The sequence below is a fragment of the Chenopodium album genome, chromosome 19 (assembly GCF_948465745.1).
Source record: "Chenopodium album chromosome 19, dcCheAlbu1.1, whole genome shotgun sequence".
In the NCBI taxonomy this organism is placed as follows: Eukaryota; Viridiplantae; Streptophyta; class Magnoliopsida; order Caryophyllales; family Amaranthaceae; genus Chenopodium; species Chenopodium album.
The window spans coordinates 16,085,859-16,102,883 of NC_137852.1; the positions used below are offsets into that span (position 1 = coordinate 16,085,859).

The window sequence follows — 17,025 nt, forward strand, 5'->3', positions numbered from 1 at the left end:
AGAACAAAAGCATTCAATTGTACAAGTCCAAATGTTATTATGTCCAAAGCAAGAACAAAACAAAATACATTGAAATTTGCCTTGATAGAAACAAAAATCTTTTTGGAGTTTTCATAATATAAGAAACATGGAAAAGCATATACAAAGGTGCATAACACATAAGGATCAACATCCCACCAAACATGATAGAATACCCTCCCCCAAGCTTGAATGAGACAATACACTCAAACATAAATCATATAATCCATGGGAGGGGAAAACAAGGAGATCAATCCAATAAACCAACATATGTCCAACATGGCATCAACCATTACAGAAAGAGCAAGGAAAGATATTACCGGATTTGAGGTGGGTGTAAATACCCACAAATGACCAAATTAAACCCTTCAAAGCTAATTTCTCAAGAATTGAACCTTGTCTCCATATGCTAGCGAAAGTAAGAGTCAAACTTCCTTGATTCTTGATTCAAATCGAAGCACCGAAGTATATCAAGTCATGTACCTAGCAAAAGGCACACAAACATTTCCATGAGAGAAAATCTATTCTAAAAAGAAAAGGAAAATCTAATCTAAAACACGGGTTACTTCCCGAGAAAGGCTTGCTTAAGGTCCAAGCTTGACCGCTCTAGTAATATAATATTGCAACGATCGCAAGAGCTTGTCAAATGCACTACTACACATTTCATAAGAGAGAATGTAGGAAAATGACGGAAGAAAAACGTGCAACAAAATCATTGCACGCAAGTAAGAAGGGAGGTGCCAAAAGAAAGAAGAAGAAGGATCAAAAGGAAAAACAAGAAAATAAGAAGAAGAAGGGGGAAAAGAAAAAGAAAAAGGCAAATCCTCCTCACTAGAATATTTTTGGGTGGCAACATCACCTTCTTCCCCAATTGGAGACAAATGAGCCACATGCAAATCCTCATAGACAAAAGGGTCCCCAATAGGCTTACCAACAAAGGAAGGGAGAAAAATAGGGCAATAGAGGATGTGGTTAAACTTTTGAGAGAGATGGGTATGAGAAATAGGTAAAGGGTTCGCGACTCCCTCAACACAAGGTCTCACATCGCCAATGAGGGCATGAAAATCAATCATAAAATCCTCAAAAGACGAACACTCATGATCACCATCTCCCTCAAACATCCAACTCCCAAGAGGAACCACATAATCTCCTCCACTACCTTAATTCATGAACAATAGCTCCATCAACTTCCTTAAAGCCTAAAGTCTCAAAACCATGCATGAATGGAGGCAAATAATACTCAAAATCATCTCTTTCCCATGAAGCATCATCAATGTACTTGCTTAAAAGGCTATGGCTATTCCTTATGCACTCAATAAACACATTTGACATAACCTCAAACAAGTCCTAATACTCATGGATAGAAGAGTCACATTCATACACTTGAGACTCATTACAATGGGTGGGAGGGTTGGGATTTTCAAATTCAACACTCTCTTCGCTCTTAACTCCTTCACCATCACCCATATGCTCACCAATGGTATCCTTACACTCTCTTGGTTGCTCAAAATCACCATCATCATCCTCAACACACACATTGGATTTGTAATTTTCACGCAAAAGCATCAAAGATGACAATTGGCTTTCTAGCTCTTCATTTCTCCTTCTTCCCCCCTCAAGACGCTCCTCACTCTTTTTCATCCTCTCCAATTGACTTCTCAAACAATTAAGAGTCGACTCCTTTTTAGGCCCAAGATCATCACTAAGCTCAACATGCCTAATTTGAGTTTCCAAGGTAGCAATAAGAGATTCAAAGGATGTAGGAGATTGAGGCTCAACAAAAGAAGAAGAAGTACAACCAAGGTTGGAAGAATCAACATTGAAATCATGAGCATTTACATCACATTGGGGGGTGGGGGCACAATCAAACATGTGAGATTTGTCAACTTCAACATGCACCTTGTTATCATGAACAAGAGAGGAAATAGAAAACCAAACATAGAAATCCCAAGCATCATTAATTGACAATGCTCTAAATCTACCATTATGCATGCATTCTATTTCATTCGTAGTTTGTTCATTCAAACCAAAATAACAAATCTCACAAGCCTCCCGAAGAGTACAACAATGATAGTCAAGAAATCTCCCTAATCTATATAAATATTCACAAAAAGGCTCATTATCATTTTGAGGAAAAGACAGACATGCCATTTTTATATAAAGCAAATAAAAAGAAATAAAAGAAAAGTATACACAAAGACCTAGACTCAATCAAAAACACACAAACATAGACACCGTTCCTCGGCAACGACGCCATTTTAACGTGGGCAAAACTAGGTCGTTTGGCTAATCTTCCCTAAGCCAAACAAAATTTATAAACACTCAACAAACCTAAATACAAGTATAGAGGTAAGTCAAGGGTCGAACCAAAAAGAACGGTAATGTCTAAGTGCTTTCAATTATATGCCTAAGCTAGGTCAAAACGATGGGTAAAAGTGGACACTAACAACTACTAAAACGAAGAAACCAAACAAATATAAGAGCTAGGGATTAGGATCCGCAAATAATAGCAATGAACATAGCAAATTAGAATGGAAAGTCGACTAAGTCAAGCAATGTGAGGGAAGATCAAACATGCAACCAAAAGAGCATATCAAACTATTCTCCTAGAGGTCTAACTAGCGTCAACTACGATAAACTCTAGCTAGGAAACATCACAAGACACCTCAATCGTGTAAATGCAAGCCACAAATCAATGGTCCGTATCAATGTGAACTTACAATGCAATCTAGTGCAATAATCAAAGTTAGCTACTATTTAATTAATCACACATATGCACATGATCAATCAACCAAGTTTAATCACATCATCAACTCCATCAATAATCCCCAATTTACATCAATCCATTACATCAAAAGCTTCACCAAATCCCTAACCAAACAACTACTCTAACATCATCATGAAATCAACTAACAATTAAAGAAATCAACAATCAACAATCTAAGAAGAACAAATCCACTAATCAAATATCAAATATCAATATCAAACCAAACAAACATGAATATCAAATATCAATCATCAAATCATCAAATTTCAATCAAAATCAAAAAATCCAAACATGAATCCTAAACAAAACAATAAATGAGATAGAGTTTAGAAATGCTCTTTGATAATAGAGAAGATCTCCAATACAATTGTCACCATTGAATCTTCAATCTCAATCACCATTGAAATTCCTCACTTTCACTCTCTAAAATCTACTCCTAAAATTAACCCTAAATCTAGAGAGAGAAGCTCTCAACTAAGCTAGGAAAATATGATCTAATTCCAATTCTAGTCTAATTGTTTTTCTCTCTACCCAAAAATGGGTATTTATAAATACATGGGTAAAAGAAAATAAAAGAGAAAAGAAAATAAAAGAAAAGGAAAAGAAAAGAAAAGAAATGAAAAGAAAATAAAAATAATAAAAGCAGTAGGAAAAGAAAATTAAAAGAATAAAAAGAAAATGAAATCAAAGAAATAAGAAGGAAAAAGGAATCGGTTTTTTTGGCTGCTCATTAATGGGGAAATAATCCCTTGCTTCTCACGCAAGCACGCAACTCATCATCATCAATCAACCTTCACTCGAACCCAGCTGAGTGCGGCCGCATTAGCTGAACGTGCGCCCGCATCTGCTGAGGTTCGAATGAAGGCCGGGCTACGATCGTTGATTAATTGCTGGTGGCGATGCGCGGTGGTTGCGGAGGCTAGCTGGAGTTGCGCTGCTGCTTGGAGATGCTTCGAGGAATGCTCTCTCTAAGTTTTCTCTCTCGAAAATGGCTATATATAGAGGGTAAATTCGGGGGCATTCCCGTAATTTACTCAGAAGGTGAACAGTTACATTTTGGCGGTAAAACTACCACCAACCAAAGCGTGACGCGTGTCACAGATGCCACGTGGCGTGCCACGTTACATCTGTGAGTTTAGGGTACGTTTACCCCGCCACGTGGTCCAATCAAAGGATGACACGTGTCAGCCCTGGGATGGCCCAAAGTGGACAAATCCTTGCTTGACACGTGGCACTCCAAATAAATGGGAGAAATGGCGGCCTACATGGCCCAAATTCCGAGAAAGCCGCAAAGCGGCGCAGCCCACCAATGATTAGGGCTTGCTGACCTAATCAGGGCACAAATCCCGAGGACCCTATAAATAGGGAGATTCCCCTCTTTTGTAAGGCACGTTTTACCATTTAGCACACTGACACTTTGATAGAGACATTTGAGCTTGGAATCAGAGCAGATACCCACCTAAATTTCCGCACCTTTTTCTCTCCCTTCAAGTTACTAACTTGATCGTCGGAGGCAGAGCTCCTACCACCCGGAGTCTCCGTTTGTTTTACAAGTACAGCTCGCGCAGGACCAATCTTTGTGTCGTAACTCTCCCGAGGGACAAAAACACCCAAAACAGATAGTAACCCGACCCGTTGTAAACCGAAACCATTAAAACCCGACAAAAACCCAATGAACTCGAATCATTTACAACCTATAACTAGTTAGGATCGAACCGCTTATAACTCGTAATTGGTTATGACCGAATCGTACCACTCGTAATCGGTTATGATAGAACCCGTTTACAACTCGTAGCAACCATTTATACCCATAACCTATCCATTATACTCGTAGAGTTGTTTTTTTTAATTTTATTTTTGTATGTTGTATATTATCAGTAGTAAAACAAAAGGGTTTAATTTGAATTACGGAGTATTCATATTGAAAAGCTTTGGAATTTTGATGTCATTGTGTCTCTTATGCTAAATTATTATCTTCCTTTTACTAGTAATGGCTCAAGGAGCACTCCTAATTAATATGATCTATTGGAATAGCTAATTAAATAACTAATTAAAAAATGTTGAGGATATACCGGAAGATATACATTAACGAATGTTGATCCTCAAAATTAGTTTTAGACTAACTAATTATATTATCAACATATTTCCAATTCTGTTTGACAAACAATGAAGCCTCGACATCTAAAAAGTCATTCAAATGTCAGGTAAAAGACATTCACCTATACGTTCTAGTGAATGAATATTCATCATTCAATAGAATCACAATTTGCTTGCATGCATATTAGTTTAGGAAAGTCTGTTAGAGTTTATTACAATTTCTAATGATTGGAGAAAAAGAAATTAAAAGAAACACAATGCTAGGATATTACAACACTTTCTAAACTGGCAAAATCCGTTTTCAAACCGACCGACTTCAACCCGAATCGATTATAACCTAAACCGATTACAACCCAACCCGACTAGGACCTTATGTTTTGACCCAAAACACGCTTAAAACTGACAAAACCCATTTTTAAACCGATCAAGTTCAACCCGAACCGATTATGACCTGAACTAATTTCCACCTAACCCGATTAGATCCGATCCGAATAAAAACCGTGAATAAAAAAACCAAACCGAACCAACCCAAAATTTTTAATAATTGATCTGAACTGACCCGCTAATTATTTCAACTCGTTATAATCGACTCTTTATAAATCGAAAACCAAACTATAAACCCGATTGACACCCCTAGTCCTAAGTGAACGGCCGGCCTCATGAGGAGAAACGACGAAACCGAGTGTTGAGCCAGTTTGAAAATGAAAAATGAAAACAAGTAAAAGAAAAGAGAAGAAGTAAAAAGAGCATGCAGTTACCTTTGTACGACTAGAAAACCTTGAAAGTCTTCGAAAATCTTGAAGGGTTGACCGAAAAACTCAAAAATCTGACCAGAATCCTCAAATACACGGCTGAGCTTTCAAAGATTCAAAGAAAACTACTTTCTCCCTCTAAAAAGCTCTGACTTCTCTCTAGAATTCTCAAAAGTTTCAGAGTGTCAAAATGAAGTCAAACACCTTCTATTTATAGGCCAAATTTATAGGGGCAAAATGGAAAAATCGTCTTTCCCGCCTAAGAATTCAAACGGTTACTTTTGAAAAAGTTTAACCTAGAAGTTGAACGGTTAGAAAATAATTCCGTCATTCAAACGGGAACGGTTACAGACATTCTAGTGGCGCGTCAAAATAGACGGCCATTTCAGCGGAATTCGAACCATCCCGCAATTTTAGGTGACATGTGTTCTCTCTTAATGCCAGTCGGCATGACCGTCTACCTGTGTTCAAGACTCAAAGACTCTCCTAAAGGAATTCAGGCAGACCAGACAAGGTGTTCAGCCCAAAGGAGAAATCCCTTCGATAGCCGGACGCCACTGTATAAAATGAAAAATGCTCAAAAAGCCTAAGTACTTAGACGTATTCGAACAAGTGGAAGATCAAAGGAGGCGACCTGTATAGTATGAATCACCCTTTCAGAGGGTCAATGTTTAGGGTAAAAAATAGCCCAATAATTGGACCAATCCAATACTGACACGTGGTCCAATCAAAGGGCGACACGTATCCCTATAGGAAAATGACACGTGTAAAACCCTAAAAGAGCACCTAAAAAGAGAGTAAATAAACTCCTTACATCAAGAGGCTCAAATCCCAAGAAAGCCGCAAAAACAGCGCTCTAATATGGACACGTGCCATCACTTGATTGCGCTATCAATCAGAGCACGGAATTCTAAAGCACTAAACGTAATGGGGCCCAATTTCTCACCACTATAAATACCCCAATTATTTATGATGGGAATGGTTGATTGTGACATAGCATAAAAAAGAGCATTAAGAGTTTCAACTTCTCTACTTTTTTTCTCTAAAATTATTCCGTTTTCGGTTACTAACTTGACCGTCGGAGGCAAATATTCGTTTTTTTGCTGGTGTCCGCGTCCATCCGGCCAAGTGCGTGACCAGTATCTTGAGAGAATCACAAAAAAAAACCCTGAAACCTGTCCCACATGGCAAAAAATAGGAACAGGAGTAATTAACTATGAAGCCGGTGATTTTACTGTTGTCCAAACTCCCAACAATGCGATGCTTCTTATTTTTCATCTATTAAGCATGTCACAAAAAAAAAATTTAAAAAAAAATTAAAAAATACACCACCCCTCTACCATATTGTTATGCCCAAGTGATCTAGCTACAACGCCTACAAGAGATCATTTTTCTTTGCAAGAATGTATGTACATAATAATTTCAGAGCAAGAATGTATCCACATAAGATTTCGCCATTATCCATATAAAGAGATACACATAAGTAGTAGATCACATATTAAAATCACAACTTCTCTACAAACAAACATCGATAAATCCATCTGGAATGTGGAGAGCTGAAATCTTTCAACTATACGTTACAAACTAAAATAGTTTAATCCAGAAAAAAAAAAAAAAAAAAAAAAAAAAAAAAAAAAAAAGGGAGAAATTACAAAAATAAATTTCACGAATTCCGTTCCACAATATATAGGTGATTTGTATGGACAGATGAAAGTCCCCATCCTTCATCGTCTCCACATTTGTATGTTGAACTGTCTAGGGCAGCATTAGTTGTGTAAAATCCCTATAAAAACTCATAATATTGTACAGCATGAGTTGGTCTTCTTTGCTTGCTTGTAGAACATCTGTGCCAAAAACAAAAATCTGTTACCGTTAGTTATCATCATGGCATTGTAGTTGCAATTAACAAAAGACAAAGATTTTTTTCCCAACACTTGAGCTTTAACATCACAACCTTGATGCCCAAAATAAATAAAAATATTTAAGCTTCAAGCTAAATGAATTCTTGTTTGTCATGCATATCACCATTTCTATTTAAACAATCAAACTAATTATCACCGAAACAAGATAACAGATAAAAATTCTATAGCCAATAACATTGCAGCGTGTGGCTGGCCACACCATGGCAATCCTAACTTATACCCGATGATCCGACCCGAATGACCTGACTCATAACCCTAAATTGATCTGAAACCCGATCATGACCCGACACCCGAACTAACCTGACCCGAAGTTGACCCGACCCAAAGTGTTTGACCTGAATAGACCTAATACCCGAAATTGACCCGATACCCAATATGTCCTAAACTAAAATTACCTTATAATTGAACTTAAAATGTCTTGTACAAAAAATTAACTCAAATTGACAAATTGTTCATCTTCAACCGTAGCTAAGCTCGCAAAAACATAGTAGTATTTAAAAAATGACTCTTCAAAACCCCTAAAATTTTCGCTGTTCTCTCTCTTCAAACCTAGCCACCATATTAAAACTTAGGGGCTGGCATCGATTTTTATCGATGGTAAGCCCTAAATTCTTTTTAAATTTAATGTTTTTTGCCAATAAAGATCATCATCAGTATGGTGTTATAGTCAGTCCCTCCATTTAGGGTTTTGTCAGTCCCTTCATGTAGGATTTAGTATAGTTTGTTTGTTTGGTTTTAGTGTGTGCAGGGATACAAATATAGAAGATTGGTCCTGTAAATTTGTGGAATTGCGCATCTGTTGGTATACGGGTGCGTGGCATATTTGCAGATCTTGATGATAAATCAAGTACTATCTCTATCAATGGAGCTCCGTCAAAAACAATGCAAAGACATCTAAAATTATCCAAGAGCGTTTTAGAAGCGATGCCATTAGTTTAGGGGTATTTAATTCTTGTATTGAGAATTTAGATCTCTTAAGGGATGATTGTACGTGCCGAATGGCAGATATTAATTATGAAATCACCCCTCCATATTCCATTAAAAAAAAAAAAAAATAATTAAAAAAAAAAAAAACAAAACAAAACCAGAGCTAAGCTCATAAATTGAATTAATAGATTTTATAATAACAATAACAAAATATATACTCCATATAAAATTATTGATTTGAGCTTGATTCACAAATGAAACAACCTGAACATGACCCGACCTGATTTTGACCTATGACCCAAACATACTTGACTCGAAATTAACTAGACCCGAACATACCCGACCCGAAATTAACATGACCCGAACTCGGCCTATGGTGCCTGACCCGAAGTTGACCTGGGTTCGACACGACCCGACCCAAATGTTAGCTAACCTGAAAGTGACCCGACCAAGACCAGACCTGAATGACCTATCACTAGTAACCCCTGATCGACGACTGAGTGAGGAACCCCTAAGTGACAAGGTGGCTGGCAGCCACATATGAAAATGGGTGTAGCCAGCCACATATGGAAATTTGTGATAACATTGAACTCACACTTGTTAAAAACACAAACCCAATCTCATTCTTTAAACATTTATTTCCAACGCTTCGTTCTCCCATTCCTAAAGTCCAAAAGAAGGTGATTTCACATCTAGCATGGTTTAGACCCTTTTTCGTTTGATGAAAAACATTTTCAATTTCAATGAAAAATTAGTTTTCATAAAAAAACATATTTGCAAGGAAAACCGCAATTGCAAGTTAGTTTTCCCTTGTTTGGCTCCAACTCCCCACCCCACCCCACCCCAATTTTCCCTTTTTTATCTACTCACACACACACGGTTAAAACCTTAGCTTGCACATTGAAAGAAGACAAAACATTTAACCTTACTTGATAAAGAGATTAAATGATCCTAGAATAACAAAACGAACCGTTTATCTTGGATAATTTCCTATGTTAATCTGTGAAAAGATAAAACACAAAATTATAGGAATTTATTTTTGAGGCTTGTTAATTATAAAAAAAATAACAGTTATTTTCTCTGATAAAATTGCCACCAAGGTGCAATGTGGATTGGCAATGGGACACCTTTGCGATAGATCAAGTGACAGTCCTTCCACATCTTGCAGAATGTAGCACAATATAAAGAGCAGCAAATTCTCAAACACACACATATCTGGCAGAAGTACAAGGAGCAAACACCACTTGCAAGAAATATATACATACAAGCAAACACCAAACTTAAAAATAGCTAAAAGTTACGAGCAATGATCTAATAAACACCTGTGATGCAGCACTAAGATCTGAACTCTTTTCTACCAAGCTATCCAGCCTTTCACCACGCTCTAGGACACTATCAATTGTCTTATGCTGCAAAAAAAAAAAAAATAAATAAATAAATAAATAAAAAAACAAAAAAAAAAAAAAAAAGAATTAATAAAAAAACTAACAATTTAAAATTATCAGGCAATGAAATTGAAAGAAATAAAAGAGAGTATTAAGCAAACTCATTCCTGCAATAGTGCCATTACACCTACCAACAATGACCTTGTATACACTTTAACCATGAAGCACACTATATTTCTTATTTGGTTACCCAATCATCACATTGCAGAAAAAGGAACTGTCGAAGAGCAGTATTATAGTTGCAAGTATATACATATATATGTAGAGATATACATAAGCATATATACATATACATTGCAGAAAAAGGAACTGTTGGATGAGCAGTATTATAGTTGCAAGTATATACATATATACATATACATATACATGTATACATATATACATATACATATACATATACATACATATACATATACATACATATACATATACATACATATATACACATATACATATACATATACATATACCTATACATATACATATACATATAACATATACATATACATATACATATACATATACATATACATACATACATACATACATACATACATACATACATACATACATACATACATACATATATATATATAACCCAAAAAAAAATAAAATAGAACTCTTAACATTGACATAGCTTTCAAGGATTACCAAATCTTTTCAGATAACTACACTCAAATGGTTCAAATTTGATATTACATAACCTAAAGCTGCTGCTTTAATTAATGACGGTGGGAAAAGACTGATAAAAGCTTTTGACCTAAAAATCTATGTAACAAAACAAAAATGGCATAAATTCAGTAGACAAGTACATGTAAAGGCATGTATATGTGAAGCAAGGCAATGCAAACTTTTAAGAAATGGTGCCAAGTAGATAATAAGGTTAATAGAAAAAATGGAACGTAAGATACAAGCTGTCAAATCACAGTTTAAGCAAAGAACGGACATATTAAAATAGGCTATGTTACTCAGATGACAGTGCAAATTTCATACAAGAATAATCTTAGTTTCATCCAGCTCCCTTTGAATCTTCAGTAGCTTATCAGCTTCAGCTGGGTCCTGTAGATTTAGTTAAAGAAACCATGATAAATTCTGTCTCAAATAGCATATACATTTAAAATACCTCAATCAACATAATGGTCTAATAAAAAATTCCAACACAGAAATACCTGGTACTTGGCCAAAGCCTCATTCAAATAAGACCATGGTTGTGTGCTATCAGAAGTTACTCCTTTCCATGAGTCACCAAATGCCTTTTGGTATTCATCTAACACCTATACAGCATTAACATCAACAGCCAATTAGCCATCCATTTGCCCCTCAGAGGGTGTGTGTGTCACGCGGGAAAAAGTAAAAAAAGAAAGCAGAGATTAACGTTGTAAGATAATCCAGATGACAGTCTCATGTGTGTCAGTGTGTGTGTGTATGGGTGTGCGCATACGCGTGGGGATGTGTGCGTGTGTAAGCATGTGTGTGCGTGTGTGTTAGGAGATACTACCAGCTAGCACAGTTGCAGATAAAGATACTACCAGCTAGCACAGTTGCAGACAAAGTCCGACAAGTGCGGTTAGGAGATACTACTAGCTACACAGTTGCAGATAAAGACCGACAAGAGCAGTTAGGAATCATAGGAGAGGACAGCAGGAAACGTGAAGTAACTGTACACAGACACACCCAAACATTTCAACAAAGCCTTGCTTTCTAAATTTTATCTATAAAAGACAAAATAAAAGTTTTTACCATTTGAACACCCTTGATCTACAAATTACATGTTCCTGTGTCACCTACTGTTAGATCAATAAAGACACAATTATGTTCAAATTGTAAATTTAGCACCAGTATGTGCTTGTGTGAATATAAAAGCAGATGAGATACCAGCAGAAGCTTATTGTCTATGCCATCAGAAAATAACTATACATGTAACAGGCAAAAGCACCTGGGTTAGCAGTGAAAATGCACTCCGGACTGGGTAGGGGTCATCCATAAAACCCAGCGCACAAAGGCCCCCTCTATTGTAAGCATGCACCTTGTATTCTGATCAAAAGAAGAAAACAATAAAAACACAAATGAGGTTCAAAACCAATATAAAATAATAATAATCTATAGTACTATATAAAGAGAAAGGGCTTCTTGGGTGATAAATTTACTTTTTCTCAAAATGCCCTTCTCAATTTACAAAACTACCCTATAAAAACTGCTCCACTTCTTCCACATAAATTTATATCATCAATTGTTCTCACTCTCCTTTAAAAAAAAAAAACCCTTGATTTATTTATCTAATTTTTTTTTTTTTTGAAAAAAACTCCTAAATTTGCTCATTTATGCTTTTTTTTTGTTCTTTTTTCTTTCTCATGCTTTTAATTAATATTTTATATTATTATTTTCACAACTCCTAATACACATGACTGTTATTATTATTATTATTTTTATTTTTATTTTTATTTTTTTTTTTTTGGTGGTGATTCAAGGTTGATGGTGAGCATTGGTTAATTTTTATTTTCCTTCTAATTTTTTTATATGGTACACCCATAGCGTGTACCTCTTAACTTGTAATAATAATAATAAAAAAAAAAAAGACGATCTCTTTCACAAACACAAAAGAAGAAAAAATTAAATAAAAGCTAATGCTGAACATAAATCTGACAATCCCATTAAGGGCAGCTTGGATTTGGGGTAATATATTAAGGGGGTAATTAAAGTCAAACTTGAAAAAAACATAAGTTATTAGAAGTGTAGTTGTACGACATGCTTAGATTTGGGGTAATATATTAAGGGGTAATAAAAGTCAAACTTGAAAAAACATAAGTAATTAGAAGTGTTGTTGTAGGGGGTATGGTGTTTACAAATGATATAAGGTAGTTATTCCATGAGAAAATGAGAGAGATAGAGGAATTATTACCTTGAGAAAGGCTCTACGGGCCAACATTGGCAAGGTTATAATTACACACCCTCCCCCTAGTGTAACTATTACCCCAAAATGAGCCTCTTTCTACAACTCATACCTCACCGTCACTACATAATTTTTCTTACAAGCACACCATCACTATCTCCTCCTTCCCTATTTACTTTTATTTTATTTAGTATGTGACTTTTATTATCCTAATAATACATTTCCCTCAATACAAGTATGCCCTAAAGCTGAACAAGAAAAAGATGTGAATGTTCAACTATTAGCATAATCCTTCAATCACACTTTCTTTTAGCTAAATCACTCCTCAACCAAAACAGCAAACTCAAGTAACGACAGTTGTAGGACTCATTCATAGGGAAACTACATAATTAAACATATACATAGTATTTGACATTCCCATTATAGCTAAAACAAGGTAAGCTCTGTATGAATTTTCAATCATTCAACATATTTCATCAATCAAATTACTCTCTAGCTAGAACACTAATCAACCAAAACAGCATACACGAATTAAGGTACACTTAAAAGCTGTAACTTAGAGGCCAACATCCAATAAGCAAAGCGGTATCGAACCCAAGATTGATGACCCTGAAGTTATGAGAAATAATCACCAGTCGTTTGATGTTCTTTCTGGTCACCTTTCTCCTATACCATCTTTCTGGTGGCGATGAAATAGGCTTTGAAACACAGCACTGTAAAGTTGCACACCCCCACCCCGCATAACTGCTTCTGCTCTTTGTCCATCAATGCTAGTATTTTCATCATCAATAACCACAACAGTAGCCAGCCCAGTAGCTGCCCTTTCCTTAACATCCTCCTGTGAACTCTGAATCAAACTGAGCAGCTATGTAGCACCCTGACTGACCCAAAAGTTATCCAAACCAGGAAGATTACTCTCAGCAATTCGCAAAAGCGAAAACGAAAGAACCCATTCGAGCCAAGCAATAATTTCATCCAATTTCTGATCTTTACTCTCAGTATCCCTCCAATACAAAAACACATTCCTCCCTTTCATTGAATTATCGACGAATAACGAACCCACTCGTTTGAATATATCACTGACCAGGGACAACAACAGCTTACCTTTACTACCATGACCGCTTTTCACAAAGTTAGCATCTTCCAGACTTGCTCAACATTTACACAAATAAGTGCACACAACACCTTCAAACTCTGACAAGACAACATCATCCTCAAAACCGCGGTAGGACTAATATCAGTCCTCAAAACAACCAACCCAACTAAATTAGGCAAATTTTTTTTTTATGACCCAAATAAATTAGGAAACTTACTCCAAAAATGAGACACCAAACCCCATTTCAAATTAGAAGTCCCAGCAACAGATAAAAATCTAAGTGAGCCCATATCACCCAAATCAGATTCATCAACTTGCAAACAATCCATATACCCAATATCACACAAATTAACAAAATTTTTAGCAAGGGCATTGATAGAGTCAGAGTCAATTTCTCTTACCCCAGATAATCTGAGGCTCCTCAATCTCGGGCAGCAAATGGCAACTGCCCGGATCGCATCACTGCTGATTTTCTAACAAAAATCAGGCCCCAATTCAAGACACTCAAGCATCTCATGCCGGGAAGCAATGACCGAAAGCGTAGCATCAGTAATTTTACGGCAATACTCACCGGAAATTTCAATGAGCAATTTAATTTTAAGATATTATTTGAACATTGTAGCTGATCCTAAAAAAACCAATGATCAAACAACTTTGCTGAACTAATCATTGAAATTCAATTCCAAATCCATTAAATCAAGGCATAAACAGTCCAATCAACCCAAAAATCGAATGATCCTAAACCCACCAAGCTCAACTATCCATAATTGCTCACTAAAACAGACAATCAACAAGATCAATTATAACAAAACCAATCAAAAAAAAACTGGATTTCGAAACTAAAATTGGAAACAATTATTATCAATAAAAGAAATAAAATGAACCTTCATGTTGAACAGATTGACGTTGGCCAGGAAGGGTGCGTTTGGCAACGGTACGAGAGACGAAGACGATGAATTCACGAACGCTGGATCTCTGGAAGAATCCGAATGTACTGACATCAGATGCATTTGCTAATATTATCGGGTTTTCTTCGCTAGACCCGCATTTCAAAACCACAATTGCCGTGATCTTCATCCTCACTCCTTGGTTTTCTCTCTCTAGAGATCGTCGGTTTTCAGTTTTCTCTCTCTACAAAACTCAGATGATTCTTATTAGCGTCTTCAATTTAAAAAGACACGAATAATTTTTTTTTTTAATTTTATTTTATGGAAAGACCCGAATAATATTGAAAATTTAAAGTACCAATGTACCATGTTTGGTATAGACAACAAAAATGCAGAAATAACATTTATGCCCTGTTTTATTGAGCTTCTGGGCAGAGTAGAGCAGATTAAATTTCAGCAGAATAGAGCAGAGCAGATTTGATTATATGATAGCATAGCCGAGCCGAGCCGAGCAGAGCACTTGTTTAAGCACTTTTCATGATTTTGCTAAGTCTATTCAATCATTTTTCATATTTGAGTTTAATCAAATATTAAACTCTATATGAAATGGATGAAAATAGCGTCATTTGATCAACTTTTGATCATAGATATTTCCAATCACTTTCTTATATTCAATCATATTGAGGATAAGAGATTTTATTGGATTTTTATACTTGTCTTTTGGAGGGTTTGTACCTCTCATCTCATTATATCCCTTGAAACACTTTTCAAAATGAAGATGTGTTGGTATTTTACCCAAACATTTTGAATAAAAACAATCTTAGATATGTGACATGAATTTCTAAAACTTGCCTTTTAGAACAATCTTAGCAAAATTGGAATATAGGTTTATGGATTAACTTTTAAACTTTTGAGAACTTTTCTCAACTTTATTTTCAATTGAGGAGATTATATATAATAATAAAATTAGAACGACATGTTACTTATAAGTAAACGCAAAATTCAATTATGTTTATTAAATTTAAAGTACCATAAGCGAATTAAATTGGTTACTTTAAAACACTCTATTCAATTTAAGTGATCCCAACTTGAATTAAGTGATTCCAAGATCCTTTATTCGTGCAATAATTAACCAGAGTGAGGCCTTGCAATCAACCATTACATTTTCAAGGTGAGTAAACTCTTTACTGATTACAACTCTTGTAATTCTTGGTTGAATAATTAACCATCGCATGTTTAATTATTACTCTTAGCTTTAAGGTTCAAAACGCTTTAGGTAACCTTGTTGAATATAACCAATTAAAAGTGTAGATATGCGGTCCTACCCCCACTTCCCCGAGATATATTATGATGCTCTGCTGAGGGCAAACCCATCATAAACGATCGAAGGTTTCGTCGGATTTTTAATTGGAAAAGCTACATCAATATTACTGGGATCCAGATTTATTATGTTGTGATTAAATAGTGAACTCTAGCGCATCATCACATAACATCAATAAAATCTAACATGCATAAAATACTGAATGCATAAATAAGACATAGCATGGCCCCTAATTCAAAGAAAACTAATAAAGTAAATGCTCCCACTTGAATCATCATGGATTGCATCCACCTTGCTCCTTTGGGCCTTCACTTTATGGGCTTCTTGGATTAACTGCAACCTGTAATTCTACTCTATTCTATCTACTACTTAAATAAAATAAAATAAAATTACAAAAATACTTTATCGGTACGTAGACCGTACTAAGATTACAAAAATACATCACGATGCGCAGATCGTATTTAGCAATCTACTGGGCCATACTAGTCATTATATAGCAATAAACAACATCATATATTATAAAATTGCCACATAATAAATCACTCATCATGCTTTCCTAAACTACAACATCGAATGTTCACAATTAAGGAAACATGGCATCTAAATATCTCATATTTTAATTAAAGCAATTAGATAATATCATATATTATTCATGATCATCAATAAAATATAATGTATTCTAAATTAGTCATGAGATAGAATCAAATCTTATTTTAATCTTAAAAGAGAAATCATATTTATCCTCAAAGATTATCCTAACAATGTTAGGAAATTCTATCCTAATTACAAGCCAATCACAAAATTTTAAATCAATTATATCCAAAAATAATTATGGGATAATCACATTATTTAAATCAATTATTATCCTTTTGGAATATGCTTAGAATATCCTAACAAATCTTA

At 35.4% G+C, this 17,025-nt stretch overlaps 1 protein-coding gene across 1 annotated transcript; it reads right to left on the bottom strand.

Annotated features, from left to right (window-relative positions):
- Nucleotides 1-7,074: 7,074 nt before the first annotated feature.
- LOC145593479 (VAMP-like protein YKT61) lies at nt 7,075-15,061 on the bottom strand. The gene is made up of 6 exons (XM_081649724.1): nt 14,799-15,061; nt 11,865-11,962; nt 11,098-11,202; nt 10,922-10,987; nt 9,806-9,892; nt 7,075-7,478 (listed from the first exon to the last, which is right to left on the bottom strand). The coding sequence occupies exons 1-6, from the start codon at nt 14,989-14,991 to the stop codon at nt 7,428-7,430; spliced, it is 600 nt and encodes a 199-aa protein (XP_081505850.1). The 5' UTR covers nt 14,992-15,061; the 3' UTR covers nt 7,075-7,427.
- Between the last annotated feature and the right edge of the window lie 1,964 nt (nt 15,062-17,025).